The sequence below is a fragment of the Tamandua tetradactyla genome, chromosome 20, assembly GCF_023851605.1.
Source record: "Tamandua tetradactyla isolate mTamTet1 chromosome 20, mTamTet1.pri, whole genome shotgun sequence".
Classification (NCBI taxonomy): Eukaryota; Metazoa; Chordata; class Mammalia; order Pilosa; family Myrmecophagidae; genus Tamandua; species Tamandua tetradactyla.
The window spans coordinates 44,622,430-44,642,990 of NC_135346.1; the positions used below are offsets into that span (position 1 = coordinate 44,622,430).

The 20,561-nt window shown below is 35.3% G+C and overlaps 1 protein-coding gene across 3 annotated transcripts; it reads left to right on the forward strand.

Annotated features, from left to right (window-relative positions):
- The first annotated feature begins 4,921 nt into the window (after positions 1-4,921).
- On the forward strand, positions 4,922-19,037 carry MAT2B (methionine adenosyltransferase 2 non-catalytic beta subunit). 3 transcript variants are annotated; one of them, XM_077137590.1, is made up of 7 exons: positions 4,922-5,096; positions 12,072-12,266; positions 14,122-14,236; positions 14,417-14,569; positions 16,058-16,251; positions 17,339-17,452; positions 17,834-19,037. In XM_077137590.1, the coding sequence occupies exons 1-7, from the start codon at positions 5,067-5,069 to the stop codon at positions 18,002-18,004; spliced, it is 972 nt and encodes a 323-aa protein (XP_076993705.1). In that variant the 5' UTR covers positions 4,922-5,066; the 3' UTR covers positions 18,005-19,037. The 3 variants fall into 3 exon arrangements, with proteins under 3 accessions (XP_076993705.1, XP_076993706.1, XP_076993704.1); XM_077137589.1 differs by lacking the exon at positions 4,922-5,096 and adding an exon at positions 7,206-7,356; XM_077137591.1 differs by lacking the exons at positions 4,922-5,096; positions 14,417-14,569 and adding an exon at positions 7,204-7,356.
- Positions 19,038-20,561: the final 1,524 nt, after the last annotated feature.

The window sequence follows — 20,561 nt, forward strand, 5'->3', positions numbered from 1 at the left end:
GACATATATATATATATATATATATATATATATATATATATATATATGTATGTATATATGAACCAGCAATCCTTGAATCTCAAATCACCCTCCAGCTGTGTTCTTCCCCCCCACCCTCCGATGATTTTTACTTTCTTATGCCTGTCAGTTTTGAAAGCATAATACCTAAAGAAGGGAGGCCCAAAATCAAGCACAGCTACTAAAGGAGAGGTCTTGAAAGTGGGCCTTAAATTAGGATAGATATTGTTTGATCTTCCAGAGGTCCAATGGTTTAAGGTAGGGTCTTCAATAAGCCCTCAGTGGCTGGGGTCATTGTATTGAACCAAATAATCCCATTTAAGCTGGGATCTAATGGTCAACTGCTCAGCTTGAGTCTTCCGGGTCTCTGGAGATATGTCATATTTGGCTGGGTCGAGAGTGGTGGGCAGGGTGGCCAAGTGTGACAGCTTATTCCTTGGGTATGACATCTTGGCACCTGGGTGCACAATCGCCCCATGTTCTTTTAATCCATTCCTGTGGGTGCAGAACTGTTGTGAGTGGGACCTTTTGGTTAAGTTATTTCAATTGCCTTTATAAGATAAAAGGCAAGAGAGCTTAGAGGGAAAAGTCCTAGAGAAACTGAGAGGATCCATGGAGGAAGCCACTGGAACCAGAAGCTGAATGCACTGACACCCAGGAGCAAAGGACCACTAGCCATGTGCCTTCCCATGGGACAGAGGTGTCCCAGATAACAGCAGCCTTTCTTCAGAGAAGGTTGCCTCCTGTTGATGCTTTAATTGGGACATTTTCACCACCAAAGAACTGTAACTTGTAAGTGAATAAATCCTTATTGTAAAAGCCAATTCATTTCTGGTATATTGCATTCTGGCAGTTTCAGCAAGACCAAGCAGAGAAGAATGAACAGAGTCTGAGGGAGCCATGGGACACCATCAAGTGTACAGCATACATGTCATTGTAATCACAGGACAAGAGAGAGAGAAAGGGGGGAAAGATATTTGCGGAAATAATCACCCAATACTTCCCAAATCTGATGAAAGCCATGAGTATACACATCCAGAAGCTCCATGAACCCCAAGCAGGATGGACTCTGAAAGATCTACACCAAGAAACATTATAGCAAAATTGTCAAAATCCCAAAACAGAAGACTTTGAAAACAAGAGAGAATCGCCTTATTACATAAAAGGAATCCAGTAAGATTAACAGTGGATTTTCTCAGCAGAAACCATAGAGGCAAGCAAACAGTGGGACAGCGTATTGAAAGACCTTAAAGAAAAAAAAAAAAATCTGTCAACCAAGAATTCTGTATCTGGCAAAATTATCCTACAGAAATAAAGAAGAAATTTAAGACATTTACAAATTAACAATAAGCTGAAAGGGTTCATTACCAGAAGACCTTCCCTACAAGAAATGCTAGAGGGAGTTCCTTCAGGTTGACTAAAAGGGCTCTAGACAATAACTCAATCCATAAGAAGAAGTAAATGATATTGGTAAAGGTAACTATTAGTAAATATAAAATCCTGTATTATTATACTTTCAGCTTGTAACTGCTCCCCCCCATATTACTTAACTAGCAAATGTGTAAAATAAAACATAAATTTTAAATCTATGTTAAAATAGTGGGCATATAGTATATAAAGATGTAACCTGTAATACAAACAGTGAACCTGAAGTTAAACCTTGGGCTAAAGTTAATAGTATAACAATAACACTGTGCTTTTATTGATTTTAACAATTGTACCACACCAATTCAAGGTGTTAAAAATAAGGTGGTATGTGGGAATTCTGTGTTTTACACATGATTGTTCTGTAAACCCACAACTTCCCAAATAAAAATAATAAAAATAATAAAAAAAGCAGCAGAAGTAAGTATGAAGATGGTCAGCAGATCAGAACAGAAATTTATATTTAAATAACAAAAAAATCATTTTTATAGAGCTCTCTTTTAGCTTTCAAGATTCTAAGATTTTTTTTTCATACTGAATTTCTATAGTTTTCTTTTCCATATGCACTCTTTTTCTACTATATTAAACTGCCAATAGCCATTAAAAAAAAATGTAACCTGAGACAGTAACAACATAAAAGGGGAGGAAAAGAGATATAAGAGAATAGAAAGTTGGTATACTATTGAAATAGACTCGAACTAGTGAAACTAGGTTATTAGTTTAAGATGTTAATTTTAGTTACAAAGGTAACCACTAAGAAAATAACTAAAATATATACAGAAAAGGAAAGAAGTAAGGAATCAAAATTGTACACTATAGAAAAGCAACTAAATACCAAAAAAGGAAGTAATGGAGTAATTGAGGAACAAAAGAGTTAAAAGACAAACAGAAAACAAACAGCTAAATGGCAGAAGTAAATCCATTCTTCTCAATTATTACCTTAAATGTCAATGAATTAAACTCCCATATTGAAAGGCAGAGATTGGTAGATTGGACAGAAGAGTGTGATCCATCTATAAGCTGTCTACAAGAGACTTGCTTTAGGTGCAAAGACACAAAGAGGTTGAAAGTTAAAGGATGATAAAAGATATTCCACCCAACTGCTGGAGATTGAATCATGTTCCCAACAAAGGACATGTTCAGGTCCCAACCTCTGGTCCTGTGGGTATAAACACATTTGTAAAAGGACTTTTGAGAATATTAAAGTTAAAGTTTGAGAATATTAAAGTTTAAGTGGGGCCACGCTGAATGACGCGAGGTCTTAACCCAATATGGCTAAAGTCTTTTTAAAGGCAAGAAAATTAGACAAGGAAAGAGGAAGCCATGGAGAACAGCAAGAAGCTGGAAGTCAATGGGACCTGAAAGATAAATGTGAAGATGCCAGCGTGTATTATCAAGTGACAGAAAAGCCAAGGACCAAGGATTGTCAGCAGCCAACCCAGATGCCACAGTCTTTGGGGAGAAAGCATTGCCTTGCAGACTCAATTTTGGACTTCTTGCTTCAGTAGGCCATGAGCCAATAAATTCCCTTTGCTGAAACTGTTTAATACTATTTAAACATTGTATGGTATTTGTTTTAGCAGCTGGGAAATTAAAATAGTTGTTTGTACTGGACAGTGGACTGCTGCTATTGCAAATACCTAAAAAATGTGGAAACAGCTTTGCAATTTGGTAATGGGTGGTGGAAGCTGGAAGTATTTTGAGGCGCTTGATAGAAAAAGCCTAGATTGCTTAGAAGAGACTGTTCTTGCCCAGACCGAGCTCATACCAAGCATGGGAGGCTGTGGCTGGGAGACTGAAAAACACACCAGGCACAGAAGCGGACATGGGTTTACTGGGATGCATGAACAGAAGTTCTTCAGTGGCAGCTGCCTGACTTAAACACTCCACAAAGGGAACAGGAATGCAAGAGGGTATATATGATTACAGAACAAAGACATTCCACATAGTATGAGGGCATCAGGTCTCTAGTATAATCCTTAAAGGGGCCTAAAACCTAATATTTACTAAGATTAGTGTTCAAGACTAAGATAAAATCAATGCGGTTTTCACCTCTGTAGTTACATTCTTCCCCCTCTGGGGAGATCGTTTACTTTCTTGACCTTTGTCCTTGGCTAAAGCAGGTCTGTTATCGGCTTTTTAGGAGGAGGTCCCCTGGCATCCGGTAGCCATAGACTGTTATTAGAAACATCAGCACTTAATATTATCAGTATTTTAGATCTTAACCATTGTGATTTTAACAGATTTTAATCTGTTGTGATGTCTTAATGTGGTTTTAATTTGCATCTACCTGATGATAAACATCTTTTATGTACTGGTTGACTACCTTCATAACTTCATTTGTGAAGTGTCTGTTCAAAGCTTTTGTCCATTGAATGTTTTCTTATTATTGAGTTATAGTAATTGGCATATATTCTGAATATAAATCCATTTCAGATGTATGTATGGATAATTTTTCCTCGTCTGCGATTTGAGTGCGTTTTTAATTTTGATGAAGTCTAATTTATCAATTTTTAAAAAGTTTATGGTTTTGACTTTCCCTGTCATATTTAAGAAATAATTTGTTTATTCTTAGATTTTGACCATATTCCCTTTCATTTTCCTCTAAAGTGTTACGTTTTAGCTTTTAATCTGGACAATACAAATTTCTAAGATACTTATTGAAATACACAAACATGCACAAAAGTTTTCCTGTAAACTTATGGACTCCTCTGAGTGTTTCATGGAATTTACTATAACTGTGTCCTCTAAATGTTTCAGAGTTGTCATTTTTTTTAGCTCTATCTGACTGGTATTTTAAATGGTTAAATTGGCACAAAGTCATAATCTAGAACAGTAGTTCAAAATTTAACAGAACATACTTATCACTCTTAATATTATTTGAAACTGAGATCAATGTGCCATACTCTAGGAAATAATTTAGTTCCACTGACGTACAGAGAGCCTTGGGAATCACTGATCTGGAAATCCTTAACATTTGTCCAAACTTAAGGTCACTTCATCTACCATTTTCTTAAATACTTAAAAGGGCAGCAAAATGTTAATAGAAATGACTTGTTGCATTTTAACTTTTTGTGTTGTTACCAGCGGTGCCTTTTACAGATTTTTGAATTAGTCATTTAAAAAGCACTGGGGAGAAAGCACTGGAGAAATATACTACATATTTTCTGTTGTAAAAAGGAATAACTGAATTAAATATTTCAGAACAGGAATCAGTCGCGAGGCTGGCATACTTCCCAACGGCTGGCCCTCGCTTTTCTACTGCAAGAGAGATTGCAAGGAGGCTCCACAGAACATAGGAGTGCGCTCCTGTTTTTAGTAAGTTTGTTCTACCTAACATATTGTTCTGCAAATAGACCCTCGCTTGGCTGGCAATTAAACATGAAACTTCTCATTGGGTATTTTCAAGCCAGTCACAGGGAATCAGCTGCCAGTTTACTGCAACGTGGAAAAACTGCACGAGTTTCTGGGATTGGAATCAAACTGCTAATTCAAAAGGTCAAGTGAAGCGGCGGCTCAAGTTTTCGTGCCTGCGCTCTCTGCAGGCAGAAGCAGACAAAGACCCAGCGAGAGGAGGCAGAAGCTAAGGTCCATTCTGTTTTCCTGAAAATAATTTTGGAATCATGCCTGAAATGCCGGAAGACCTAGAACAGGTAAGAGCTAGCTGTTCACGAAACAAAGCACCCCAGAGTTAGAATTGCGTTAAAAACATCCCAGTAATGAAAATAAAAACGGGTGTCGTTCGTTTCTTTAAAACATATAACCCTCTGACTCGGAAGACTAAACCAACTTTAGTTGTTGACCCAGGAAACGAAGCTATGGAAATCTCATCTAAGTTTCATTAATTGACAAAAATAAAACACACAACAGAATAGCACTTTCACTTACCAGATTAAACGCAATGATATATGCATTTGTATACATACGTTTGTATATAAGTAAGGATTTTATTTATAGTTGTGTGTTCCAGCCTTTGTCTTTGCATGAATTGAATCTGCCAACCTAATTTCTAGTCTTTGCATTTATACACTTAGCCACGTCAGGAACTTGGATATTTTTTGAATAACGATTTATTCTTATAGCACCTTTCATCATAAATAGTATGACTGAAAGCCATAGACGAACATATGCAACTAGAATATACCCAACTTTTTATCTGGCCAGTATCCTAAACCCAGGGCTTCAAATATAGGCAAGTAAACTCTTTTTATTCCTGACTCGAGATAAGGCTGTTATGGGAATCAAAATGCTTATTGCGTATATATGTCCAAATGTTCATTCATATCGAATACTTAATTTTTTGTTTTCCTAGAAAGATTAGACTGAATTTGCAACTGGAAACTTTAAACAAAATCCCAGATTTTCTTGAGGAGCAAACCCTCACACCTTCTTTTCATTGTTTGCCGATTATGCATATTTAGTGACCGAGTGGTCCTGTCTGGGATTCCCTAATGATGCTAAACTAATGAACAGCGTCTATTACCACCAAAATAGAAACGTGAGGAGCCCCAGGGTCTTTTCGGTTACGGTTCTGAAAAGGACTTTAGATTTACGCCAAATAAAGGAAATGGGTACTTGTTGGGGGATGGGTAAAAATTAAAGTCACGGGGTTCAGACCTCGAAGAACTACTTTTAAAGACTGCTTATAGCCGAATAATTTTCGGTTTTATTTAGCTTATAAGCTAAAACCGAAAGTATTATTAAAACAAGTCTTTCTTGGAAAAATTGTGGGCACATTGTGGGCGATCTTCAGACCACGGTTTGCTCTGAGTCTGAACAAAAACGTTCAGAGTATTCGTGAACAGTGGGAGAACCCTACAAGGTCTGAGCTTGGTTTTTTATTTTGTTTTATTTTTGTTGTTTCTGCTTAAAATTCCTTAGACATCCTGGCTGGAAGGGGCCTCCTGCGGTTTTGAACTGAAAGGGAAATCAGTTAGTTGCGTGCTAGGGCGGTCTCAACAGGACTGTTGTAACCGAATCATTTTTAAACAGCGATACAGGTGGCAGAATGTTCAGCATTGCACTCGCCCCTCGAGTCCTTCCTTAAATTTCCAAAGGCTTTCTTTAGTTAAGCTGGCGTTGCTCAGCACTGCGGCCCCTAAGATGGTGCTTCTTAAAGTGCGGTGTTCAGACCCCTTGCAACCACTAAAATGTAGATTCCTCCGGCTTTGACCCCAGATTCTTATTTTGTAGATATGGGTTAAGCCCAAGAAGCTGCTTTTTGAGCAGATTCTTAAAGAATTCACGCCCCGCCCCCTCCCCCCCAAATGCCTTATTATTTTTATTTTATTTACTTAAAAGTAGCCGAGAAAGACAAACAGGGCCCTGAAGTGTTACTGATTCAGATGCAAATTTCTTATTTTTATTCCCTGTCTGTTTCCACATCTATAAAACCCCACACTCCTCAAGACTTTTAAATGTTTTTCAGTACACTGTCTCTCTTATACCCAGTTGAGTCTTTTGCATTGAGCAGTCTGTAAACTTCCATTCACGCCAAAATTCAACCCTTCCGCGACCACAAGAAAAAGAAGAAAGGAAACAAGCACACACATAATCAAAACCCCTTAAAACAAAACGTGTAGTTATTGTTAAGTCTGGGGCCACCGCTGTGTGTATGACTTTAAGAACTGGCGCGTGGGCTGAGAGCGTCCCGCGTGCGCCCGCCCCTTTCTGGCGTGTAGACGGGGCTTGTCCAATCAACAGGCGTGGCCCTGGCGGCGGAAGCCGGAAGCGGAGAGCAGAGGCTGGCCTGGTAGGGAGGCGGGCCCAGGCGGAGGGAGCGAAGGCTCGCGGCGGTCCTGGGCTGGCGGAGGTGGCGGCCGCGACGGCCGCGGCGCAAAGACGGCGGGGATGGTGGGGCGGGAGAACGAGCTCTCCATCCACTTTGTTCCCGGGAATTGCCGGCTGGTGGAGGTGAGGGGTCGGCCCGGTGGTCTTCAGTGGGGTCCGGGCGCACAGACTGGGACGACTCAGGTCGGTCGGGCCTCGGGTGGTCTGCTCGCGCTCTGCAAGCCAGCGGGGGTCCCCGGCTCGGAGTTGCCTCTGCGCCATCCTCCCCACACAGGGAGCTTTGGGCGGTGTCACTGAGTTTGTTTACCTTAGCGCACATTCGTCAGTGTTTTCTCTTCCAGCCGCTGCGGCAGGAAGCGAGTAAGTCGGGGTTTCACTTTCGGGTCCCCAGTCTTCGCTCCCGGGAATGAAGAGGGAATTTTCAGAGTTGTTTGCGTCTTGGTTTTACTTTTCTTCATTTCTTTCTCATCCTTGGTTTGTATACCTCGATCTTACCAGTTTGTAGCTCTGAGAAAGAAGGGGAAGGGTGGCTTTTCAGGAATAACAACACTATTGTGTTAACGCATTTTACTTGCATTATTTAATTTGTTATTCATAACTATGAGATACTGTTATTTTCCCATTTTACAGGTGAGAGAACTGAGGCTTAGATTTGCCCAACTTATTTCAGTAAGGTTGAAATTAAGATTCATATGCCCGTTTGTCCGTTTCAGGCTTTGAATCACTACGGAGTTTGCATATAGGAAGTCTGTTAAGGTGCTTAAGAGCTGGTATTCCATCAGTCTCTCCTCTGTCACTCAGTTCACAGAATATATCAGCACTGGAGATAAAAAGACTATTAAAGCCCAGACCAGTATATTTTATGGATATGAGAAAGCGCATAGGAGATGGCTGTTAATGATAATGCAAAATTTCTACTCTTCCGAATTGTAGCATATTTACTTTAGCATATTTATTCTTGGAGACTGAGGATAAAGTTAGGAGAAATGGGCTACTTGAACTTACATTGTTCTTGTGTGCCCCCAAAAGTGCTGAGGTCAAAATGTTACATACTGTTTATATTTATGTATTTGTACATAAATACATAATATGTGTGTAAATAAAGCTTAATCTGTTTTCACAGAAGTTCAATAAACTAATGAAAATGATTTTTCATGTTTTCCTTTATTAAAAATGGTACAACTAAGAGCTTGGCACATATTGATTGCTCTCAAACTTGCAGAATTAAAACCCACTTGTCAGAGTGATAACTGTTTTAGAGTTAATGTTAGGGAAACAGGCTTTAGTGATTTCCTGTTAATACTGTCTGCAAGGTACAGTAGGGTCACAGAGGGACAGAGGGAGTTAGACCAATCCTATTTAGGTGATCATGGGATTTTAAAAGTTTCCCAAGAGTTTCCATTCAGAGGCCTACCTGGAGGGGAATGTTTTGAGGATGTATTCAAGAAATGAATGTGAAACTTTCCCAGATTTATGAGGTTTAAAATATAGCAAGGTCTTGTTATGCTTACCACTAAAATTTGAGTTTACCTTGCAGGTTTCAGCCATAGTTTGCACTATTTTTCTACAACATTTTGAGTAGAAGCTAAAGTGAGCTTAAGTAGAGATCACTGTGTCATGGTACTGTGTTGGACCATTTTGAAAAAGCTATGTATCCCCATTACTGATACAATTTGATGCCATTTAATGAGATAACATAGAAAGAGCAGAGGTTCCTCACTTATTTGTATGTATTTAATTTTTCAAGAATTCTTCTAGTATCTGTAATGTGGCCACTTGGACTTGTTGAAATCCTTACATTTTAAAGTTTACACAATAAGAGGCAAATGCATTAAGAATGACTTAAACTAATATATAGTTTTCTTTATATAATAAAAATTAAGAAGCCAGGTTTTGCCGACAAAATGTTTTCAATTCTTTACTGTGGTAAGGGTAACTAGATAACTTTTTATTTTTCCATTCTGAGTTCTAATGGTTTTTTGAAGTGTTTAAACATTCCTGTCTTTTGCAGGACTAAATTTATGGAGTGATGATCCCAGGTGATTTTTGTTTTTTTTCCCTAACAAAATCAAAACAAGTATACTTAACTTCAAAAAGCTTCAGACAGAGTTTTGTTTATATAGAAACTCTAAAATGGAAGAGATATTTATGATCAGAACCTTTTAATTTTAGGGCGATGGATATTTTTTTTTGCCAACCCCCAATAAATCTGCAATCCAAATGATAAAATCCTGTACTGGTGACAGAGAGAACTCTTATAGTCCCTAGTGACAATTAAGAGAAAAGAAGAAAAGTTACCTTTCTTAAGTAAATGATGTTCTTTACATTCTATTCAGGCCCTTTGACATAAGGATAATAAGGGAAAAGAATTGTGGAGCTTTAAAGCTGGAAGAACCTTAGTCATTTTGTCCAGACCACTCATTTTACTGATGAAGAATTAGATCAATAGAACTTAAGTAACTTCTCAAAACTAGTTTGTGGCACAGCTAGGACAAAACCTTGATACATAGAATCAAATATAAGTTCAAAGGATGGACACAAAACTCTTTAGGAATTTTGTAGGCTTGGACCACAGAAGCAAGAAGAACCAAGTTTCCCAGACATTTACGTACTTTACCCTAGGCAGAGGGTCTTCGTTTTGGAAATGATTACTTATGTAACACTTGCTAATTTTCACATATAAAATTGTGCAGCATCATTTCCACCTCATAAATGTTTGCACTTAAGATCCTTGCTCTTTTAATAAAAAAAAAAAGTCTTGCGCATTAACATCTGACCACAGATAACCAAGGGCTTTTTTCCTCTGGGGACTTTACAAATTACTCAGGTATAAAATTGTATCTTCTCTGTGCAACCCTAGACATTTTATATCTCCTATATTTAAATGAACTCTTTTATATTCCCAAAAGAAACTTGCTCTTGTAACCTTTGCTGTATTTAATCAAATCTAAGATGCTCTTACTTAAAGATGCACTAAGAAACACTGCCAGCTTATGACATTCTTAAGAAAGTTTCTGTTTAATCCATTTATCAAAGATATTAAAATGAGGAAAATGAGTGCACCACAGGATTGAAATATGTAGAGGTTTTAACTCAATGTTTAGTAACCTTCATGGATTGCAGAATCCTTACTTTTTGATTTCTATTCTTGATTTTGCTTTTCAAGGGGAAAAGATACCTAGAAAAGTAGGTGGGCAGTTTTGTTTGTTTGAATAAGAAAAAATGGATCTTTATCAAAGCCTTGAACTTTCCTGGAGTTCAACATTGTACTGGTTCTCAAAGGGTAGTTCCCAAATAACCATCATTAGCATCATCTGGGAACTTCTTAGAACTATAATAGTATTAGGCCTATGGGATCCGAAAACCTCTAGGTGATTCTGATCTAATGAAGTTTGAGAACCCCTGACCTAATGACTATTATCTGTTCATTTGCTACTCTAGAGAGAAGTAAAAAAGTGAAAACTAAAGAAGAAACCGAATCATATATCTTTTATAGTGTTTTCCCAGGGATTGTTATGGTATTTATCCTATGTAAATTGTTTTCTTACTACTAGGTCTGCTAGACTTGGCATGTTTTCTGCTCTGTACAATTCAGTCTACAAAGACTGTTTTCATCCCAAAATTTAAAGAAAATATTTTGCTGGCAAAAATCCTTGTTTTCATAGATCAGTTGGCCGAGTACCAAGTTTTTGCAACAGAGAGCCCAGATGAAATTCCTTCAACTTTTAGAATGTTTTGAAATTGGCCAAACTAAAGAAGAGTATCTTTAGAGATTTACTTTATACTGTCTTTTCTATCAGCCCTTTCATTTCAGGTTTTTCCTTCCTTTGTTTTGTTTTTAATGTATAGTCTAGTAAGTAATTAAGTTGGACTAGATGTTATATGCATATTTAGAGTTTTTGACAATCAGTAACCAATAAAGTATTTGAAATAAAAAGGTCTCCAGTTCATAAAAGTTAACAGAACCTTTTTTATTTGTCTTAAATAATAAATGTTGATTTTATTCAAGAATGTAGGAGGAAATTTAATTTTACCTAGCTTTGAAAGAAGGGTAAATTTTGAAACTTTGCCTTGGAAATACTGACTATATTTCCTAAATAGTGGTTATTTTAAATGCGTTTACAAGGAAAATTTCCTTTTTCATAATAACAACACATCCTAATTTAATATATTTTAGAAGTTTTTTGTTTTCTTATCCCTTGCATTTATTACCTTAATGTTCTTATATCAGATACACTTAGAATTAACTCAAAAACATTTATTAGTTTGCTTAAACATAGAAAACGTAAGAGCTTTAAGAAGTGAATTTATTTTCCTTGACTAATTTTCTAATTTTCTCAGAGCCATCAAAATATAACCAAATCATTAAGAATTGAAAGAATATATAGGATTAAAAACTGAAAACCAGAAATGTCAACTTGTAAACATATTGACAGAATACCACCCAAATATTTAATCAGGATAAAATAAGTAAGTTTAAAACTAATTAAATGTTTTATAAACTGAAAGACATTGTTGAAGTTCATGTTTATTACTCATTTGGGCATCATTAATCATAAATATGAGATTTTTCATTAACATAGGAAATCTGAATCTGTTTGAATCAGTACAGTATCTTGGTTTTTTTCTTTTTGTAAGGTTTTAACTTTTTCTTAGGTGATGCAGTTGTCATATGCAGTTTGATTCATCTTCATTCTAACTTAAGAGTTGGCTTATAGATGTGGTACATGTAACAAACTACTTAGGCTTGAGGCATTTAGTATATGATGATGATGATTCATTTATTTGAGAGAATTATTCTCAAAGTAAATAATCCTTTTTATCCCTTCTCCTTTTAGGAGGAAGTTAATGTCCCTAATAGACGGGTTCTGATTACTGGTGCCACTGGGCTTCTTGGTAGAGCTGTGTACAAAGAATTTCAGCAGAATAATTGGCATACTGTTGGCTGTGGTTTTAGACGAGCAAGACCAAAGTTTGAACAGGTTAATCTTTTGGATGCAAATGCAGTTCATCACATCATTCATGGTTTTGAGGTATGATTTAATCTGTTAAATACATATATGAACTCTGTTAATTGTCTGGATGATACCAAAGAAAGTTATAGTACTTGAAAGATTTAAGCTATTATGCAATAATAAAGTACACCTTTTTAGGACCATGATGTACTAGTATTTGCAATCCTTAAAGTGATTAGGCTGCCAATTCCACATGCCTGCCAAAACCTTCAGTCCCTCCGCTATAAAAGATCTTCCCTTGTCCTCCCGGAACGGACTAGGGTTTAGACTTCAGATCTCCTCTGCGAAGCCTCTCAGTACATTTCCTGCTTGCAGCCATCAAAAAAGAAAAAAAAAATTAGGCTGAAAATTAGTCTAATTTGACAAATAGCAAAAATATGAAACATTTTATAAAAAGCTAGTATCTGTGGAGTGCTTTCCAAGTACTACATTCTGTGCAACCACTTTCTTTTTCTTTTTTTTTTTATTAACGGAAAAAAAAAAAGAAATTAACACAACATTTAGAAATCATACCATTCTACATATGCACTCAGTAATTCTTAACATCATCACATAGATGCAGGATCATCGTTTTTTAGTACATTTGCATCGGTTTAGAGGAACTAGCAACACAACAGAAAAAGATATAAAATGTTAATATAGAGAAAAGAAATAAAAGTAGTAATAATAGTAAAAAAAACCCTATAGCTCAGATGCAGCTTCATTCAGTGTTTTAACATGATTACTTTACAATTAGGTATTATTGTGCTGTCCATTTTTGAGTTTTTGTATCTAGTCCTGTTTCTGTGCAACCACTTTTTGAATTTTATCTGTAAACCTTGCCACAGAAAATGTTATTTTGTCAGTGGTATTAACATTTCCATTTTAGAGCTGAGGAAGCAGGCTCAAAGAAGTTAAACAAGTTGCTGTCCATGAAAAATGGACAAAGAAAAATTTGGGTATTGATCCACCTTTTTCCAAATCTGGAATTCATATTTTTTCTAAAAGTGTTGTCCAAGGAACACTTGTATCAGTATCACTTGGGAAATTTGTTTTTATGCTTCACTTTCAGAGATTTTAACTCAGTAAGTCTGTGGTGGCGCCCAGAAATCTACATTTTAAGAAGTACCCCAACTTATACACATTAAAGTTTCCAAACAACTCCCAGACCTTGCTTCCACAAGTATTTGTTGAGGAGAAAATTTGGTCTATGAGGACACTAGTCCCATCTGTAAGTGGTTATCCAAATCTTAACTCTGGTTCAGTCAGCTCTTCTGGAAAGTAGGTGTCCTTTCTCATCCAGTGACCCTTTGCATCCCTCTGTCTGAATGTCTGTCACATTATATTAAAACAGTTTATGTATCTCTTTTCCACTAGATTATGAGACCCTTGCTCCTAGCACAGTGTCTGTCATGTAGGTGACATACTAAATATTGCCAGGAATATAATTTTCTGGGATAATTGATTTTCTTTAAATTGTTGGTTGAAAATATTTGAACTTAGGAATTTAGTTGCAATTGATATTACTCTCCCTTTCACAAAATTTATTGAATATTTAAGTCATTTATATCACTATATAACTCTTATCTCTGATCCAAAATTAGGATGGCGCTTGCTTTGATTTAGAAATTCAGTTGATAACACAGAGAGTTTTGTCTGATAAGGGTTACTAAATTGCTCTTTCCTTTTCAAAGCCTCTCTGTATATTTTTTCAGGAAGTTCAAAACTTGTAAAAAAGGAAGCATAAGAAAACTTCATTAAAAATTGTGATTTATTCCTTAGTTAAAGAAATACTGATTTTGAAAACTTTTCTCTGAATTAATTTATTCTAGGAAGGCTGTGGTTCTGTTTAATTCCTTTTTGGGTTAAAAACATATCATTCCTTAACTTCTAGCCTCATGTCATAGTACATTGTGCAGCAGAGAGAAGGCCAGATGTTGTAGAAAATCATCCAGATGCTGCTTCTCAACTTAATGTGGATGCTTCTAGGAATTTAGCAAAGGAGGCAGGTAATGAAAACTTTATAAAATCTTGGCAAAATATTAAATGACCCCTGAGATTTTTAAAGATCAAGTTTTGTAGATCATTTATAAGAAACTTTTTGAAGTATTTGTCATGAAAAAAACTACTTTCGATTCTAGTAAAGAAAAGAATGTAATAATTTAATACATTGTTGTTTTGTTTGGTAGCTGCAATTGGAGCATTTCTAATCTACATTAGCTCAGATTATGTATTTGATGGAACAAATCCACCTTATAGAGAGGAAGATACTCCAAATCCCCTGAATTTGTATGGCAAAACAAAATTAGAAGGAGAAAAGGCTGTCCTGGAGAACAATTTAGGTGAGACATAATCTCTTTCACCCTTATTTAATTGTTTAGGACTCCTTTTTTTTTCCTGGCATGTATATTTTTTAATTTGGAAAAAAAATAGTGAAGAAACACAAATTATTAGAAAAATGTTATGTAGAAAAATATGTTGTTAAGGAAAAAGAAAAACAAGAATTTTAGAAATCCTAAAGGAAAACTACTTTGTGACTCCATCCAAACTTTTTCCAGGAGCAACGTATACAATATATGTTTGTATATAGAAAATAAGTCACATAGTTCAAAACTTTTATAAGCTATTTTCAAAAAACATAAACCAATATCAGTTTTCACAGCTTGAAGTGTTCTGGTTTTGTATGGCTTTCCTTTTTCCTGTATCTTTGTGCAAATTATAAAGTTATAAAGCCTCCTTGCAAAAAAAATTAAAAGAAATTTTCAATTGTAAAGTGTTAAAGTCCTCTTATAATGCTACTTTTGGAAAGTAAGAAAATTTGATGCTTATATAAATAAAGAAGTATTAATTGTGTATTTAGAAAATATGCACACAATATTTCATACCTGTTTTTCCCCACGTTTTTGTATTTCAGTACCTATGGAGCCATCTCTGGGATCTCTTATCCTATTAATAATTGCATAGTACTTGTTTAATAGACCTTCTCCACTAAAACTAGTGCCTTAGGTCATATTATTTTCTTGAGAAGCATCCCCTCATATAGAGTTCCATATTGATGAATGTTTAGTTTTTCAATTTTTTTAATTATAAATATTCCTGGAAGCATCATCTTTGAATAGGATGGCTATATATACTTGCCCAATAAGTTAATTTTATTAGAACAATATTTGTTTACTTTTATTTGAAGTATTATAGCCCCTCAGCAGGGGCCAATATAAATTCTTTATATCTCAAAATTCCTTTATCAGTGGTTGTAAGAATTATGTGGTAAACACCCAAATATACATAACTTTCACATAGATTCACTAGTTAACATTTTGTCATGTTTGTCTTATGAATATATTTTTTTCCTGAACCTTTTGAATTTCACCTTAAAATGCTTAAGCTTGTATCTTTAAGAACAAGGACATTTTTCTGCAAAAATTCAATTCCGTTATCACTCAGAAATTTAACATTAGTATAATACTTTAATAAAATCCTGTCTATATAAGAATTTACTAATTTTCCCAGCAGTGTCTTTTGTTGCTTTTTTTTTTTAATCTGGGATCCAGTTAAAGGATCCTGATTGCACTTCGTGTCATGATCGGTTTTATTTTTAATGATCATAATATTCTCTAAATTATATGTATATTATTGTATAAAAATAACCCAGATAACAGAAGATATTTTAGAATATTCAGAATGACATGATCACATTTGTTAAATTGGCATTAAAAAAGCAGATTTTCTTCTTTGATGTTACTGAACTGAAATCCACACATTTTCATCTTACATCAAGATTTAAGAACCAGTCAACTTTAAAATATTACATGTTTTTACTTAATCTTTAGGAGCTGCTGTTTTGAGAATTCCTCTTCTGTATGGAGAAGTTGAAAAGCTTGAAGAAAGTGCTATAACTGTTATGTTTGATAAAGTGCAGTTCAACAACAAGTCGGCGAACATGGACCATTGGCAACAGAGGTTTCCCACACATGTCAAAGACGTAGCCAGTGTGTGTCGTCAGTTATCAGAGAAGAGAATGCTGGTGAGACGCTCTGCAAGAATTCCTAACTTCTATTTTAGTAAAAATCCAGTTTGTCTTTTCCATGCTTGAACTTTCATAACTGTACTGAGAGTGTTAATGAGCAAAAGTTAATGTATTTTGTTTTTAAGATTTTGTACACCAAGAGCAAAAGTCATTTACAAATAGACTCTATTAATCTTAAAAGTGTTATGCTTTTATATTTGAATTTGTTTTTCAAATTCTGTAGATCCTGTTTGTTGTTTCTTTTATTGCAGGGTGATTGACAACTTGTAGTCTTTAGATAAAACAATAATCATCTAATGTCTTTGGAAAAGTTACTGTGGGGTAGTGTGGCAGTGACTCAGCAGGCAGAATTCTCCTCTGTCATTCCTGAGACCTGGGTTCGATTCCCAGTGCCTGCCTATGTAAAAAAAAAGAAAAAAAGTTACTATGGTTAAGATAGTTGTAGTTCCAAAGAAGAATTTAAGTAGGAATTTTTATTTTTATCTACATGAAGAATAATTTGTATTATTATTATTATTTTTTTTGCATTTCAGTAGGAGTTAATTTTAAACATTTGACAACTTAGGAGCCGAATAAAGTAACCATAACAAAAAAGATAGAGGCTGATTTAGTTCAGAATATTAGGAGTAGTATGACCACAGTTTTTTAATACATAAAATTTCATATTTATTTTAAATATATATCTTGACAGTATTTAAGAATGTTGTGATTAATTAGCTCACCCTGATAAATGGTTCTATTAATGTTTGGCTTTAGCTTCTTAGGATAATTGGAAATACTCATTAAATTGGACTGGATTTCTATAAAATTGTCTATAATCATTTTTAGAATTCTCACTAATTAAATAAAATTCAAGCCCTTTTATTTTTATTTAAAAAAATTCTTAAGGCTGAAGTCTAGAAATTACTTTTGGTATTTAGCTGGACATATTTATAGGGATTTGATTTTAGATAGCTTGTTGAGATCATTCCAGAAAAGGAATTTTAGTTCTTGGATTTTTAAATTGTTTTCTTGTCAAACCTGCAATTTCCCTCAACCTAAAAAATTGAAACTAATTTGAATTGTTTTGTTTCCTTGTTCTTAGGATCCATCAATTAAGGGAACCTTTCACTGGTCTGGCAGTGAACAGATGACCAAGTATGAAATGGCATGTGCAATTGCAGATGCCTTCAACCTTCCCAGCAGTCACTTAAGACCTGTAAGTATATGGCATTCAAATCTATCTCGCTTCCTGAAAGTCCAGATCCATCATTACAGAGTGTGTTATCGATAATAATTTTCTTATTGCTTTGGGCATATTAGGTAACTTTTATTTCCCAGTATTAATCAAAGTGAACTTGCTTATATGTTGGCAGTTTACGTTGCTACTTTTCTCTAAATTATCATCTTTAAAGTCCGATAGTATGAAGTTTATAGAAAAAATATTGTCTTGATTGTGGCAGACCTTTTGTTAGTTTTACTAGGTATGATTGAATCAGATTTTGTACACTAAGACCAAAGGGAATTAGTGAATAATATAAACCCTCAAGATGTGGCCCTTCATATTTACTTTTGGCTTATTATTTCTCTTTCTTTAAAGATTACTGACAGTCCCGTTGTGGGAGCACAGCGTCCGAGAAATGCTCAGCTTGATTGCTCCAAATTAGAGACCCTGGGCATTGGCCAACGAACACCATTTCGAATTGGAATCAAAGAATCACTCTGGCCTTTCCTCATTGACAAAAGATGGAGACAAACAGTCTTTCATTAGTTTATGTGTATTTTTTTTTTTAACGAAAAGTATAGTGTGTGGCACTTTTTAAAGAAAAAGGAATTAGTTTTGTATGAGTGCTCTTTAATTGTGAAACTTATGATCTTTCAGGTAAATGATGCTCTTGCACTAGTGAAATTGTCTAAACAGGGGCAATGATGCCTTGTTTGAAGTAATGATCTTTCTGTTTATCATTTTGTTTGTTCTGGCTTAAACTGCTTTTTGAGTATAGTAAATTATGATTCTTAAATATTTAAGAGCCAGGATGAAATAGATCTGCTGTAGAGTTGTTTTTGTTTTTTGTTTTTTCTAAGAAACGCATTATTCATGCTCATAACCTCCACATTTTCAGGATATTTACAGCTGTTGACCCTTTTATGTTGATTGTTTTTAAGTGTGTTACAATAGTATGAAAATCATTGTGTTCATTATTTGCTTTGCTTGAGCTCAGATCAAAATGTTTGAAGAAAGAAACTTTATTTTTGCAACTGAAGTGCCGTTTTTATGCTTGAGATATTTCAACATGTTTCTGTATATTGATTGGAACTTCTACAGCTTCACACCTCCTGCTTTTGTAGCGGTGTATGGTGAGCACTAAAGAGAGAGTATGTGAGTGTATGTGTATGTATTTTTTAAATATATATATAACTGTCCTTTTCACTCCATGTTGCTAAGTGATGTTTCATATATGTGGTTATTCTAAGAATAATGGGCCTTGTAAGTCTTTTGACCATTCATGAATAATAATAAATATGTACTGCTGGCATGGTAATTCTTAGTTTTCTTGTATTTACTTCTCTTTTTAAATGTAAGGACCAAACATCTAAACCAATTGTTCTTTGCTGCTTTCATTAAAAAAAAATTATGTTCTTATCATGTAACATTGATATATACAAAAGAATATAGTTAAGATTTGTTCAGGTATACAAAACAGAAATAAAATGAACACTGGTGAATCCACCACCAGTGGATTCTAGGATGTTGTAGGTATTGTCTTTACTTGTACCAATGGACTGTTTTTTAAATAACAAAAATAAATTATATAATTTTGTTATATTTTACATTTATATAGAATGTTCCTTCTAACGTATGCAGAGTATTGAATGTTTTATCTGTACTAACCAGTTTTTGGGTGACCTTAGCTTCCACAATATTTTTAGTGCCAAATAACAAAGCCAGAAAGGTAGGGTGACTTGGTTTCAGATTTTCTAATTTCACTTTGAGGTGTTCTTTCCCTAGATTATGGTTTTATTCCCTCATTGAAAAAAAAAGTATTTTGCTTTAATTTACTAGTTTACTTAGAATTGTGGGCTCAGTTAGGATCAGATTAGGTGATTTGGTTAAAGCAGTAATTCTTAGACTGCATTGTGTTTTTGAATTAACCAAGGAAATTTTACCTATATTTGAAACCCAGCCTAGATCCACTGAAATAGAATTTCTAGAATTGAGACCTACCTTTTTTTTTGCATGGGCAGGCACCAGGAATTGAGCCCAGGTCTCCGGCATGGCAGGTGAGAACTCTGCCACTGAGCCACCGTTGCCCCTGCCTATCTATTTTTAAATGTTTCCCTGCTGCTTCTAAGGTAACCAGCCTGGTGCTTGCATTTGGCAACCACTGAATTAAAGCATTCTTTTTCTAAGTTACTTTTCACACAGTACAAAATTCAAAAATTTGAGAGAGTAAAAATTCTCCTCATCCTGCTTTAGACATCCATTTTCTGTCTTTGGAGGAAACCAGTGTAGATCAGTTCCTTCTATGTTTCTAGAGTCATTCTGTATATACAAGAATCCATATATACAACATATGAGCATATCTTCATATGCTAGCCAGCCCCCTTTATTTACACAAATAGTAGTATAAACACATTTTTTCCACTTTGTTTTATTAACTTAATATGCCTTGGAATTTGTTCTATTTCATTTCAAGACTTTACATGTTTTTGTTTTTTTACATTCATTTTGAAATAGTTTTAGTCTTACAGGAAAGTTAGTAGAAGAACAAAGAATGCCTGTTCTTTTTTTTCCCATCCAGATTCCCCAAAGGGTACTCATTTGCTCAACCCATCTAACCCATTCATTAGAACATTTCTTCTGATCACACCAACCAAATCTCTGCTTCCTCATCACACAGGTATCCATGAGCCTGCTGAGTACCCTCAACCCCCTTGGCCCTGGCTCTCTGATGTCAGTAATCATGTGGGCCACTATTGCTGGTCAAGGATTCCCCACCCCTTGGGGAACTGACCAGCATCCACACAGGACACCATGCACCAGCAGAGTACCAAGGAGCAGAAACTAAGTGTTCTTTCTTAAGGCTGCGTTTACTGTTCTGTATGAGTGAATTAATCCAATTCATTTTATTAGCTCTTATTGATGAACTCTTTAAATGAGCCTACTGGGTCAGACATTCAAGTTTGTGAGACTTTCTGTTGATCTGCTTTGTATCCACAGATTGTACCAATAAACTCACAAGTATATACAACAGGTCATGAATTTGTATCAGGCTACAGAATAAGAATGAATTCAGAAAAAGTTTATTGCCAAAATAGGAAAACAG

Coding starts and splice junctions, on each gene's coding strand:
- MAT2B (XM_077137589.1), top strand. CDS start 7,294: ATGGTGGGGCGGGAGAACGAGCTCTCCATCCACTTTGTTCCCGGGAAT. Junction 12,267..14,121: donor ACATCATTCATGGTTTTGAG/GTATGATTTAAT, acceptor CTTAACTTCTAG/CCTCATGTCATAGTACATTG. Junction 14,570..16,057: donor TGTCCTGGAGAACAATTTAG/GTGAGACATAAT, acceptor CTTAATCTTTAG/GAGCTGCTGTTTTGAGAATT.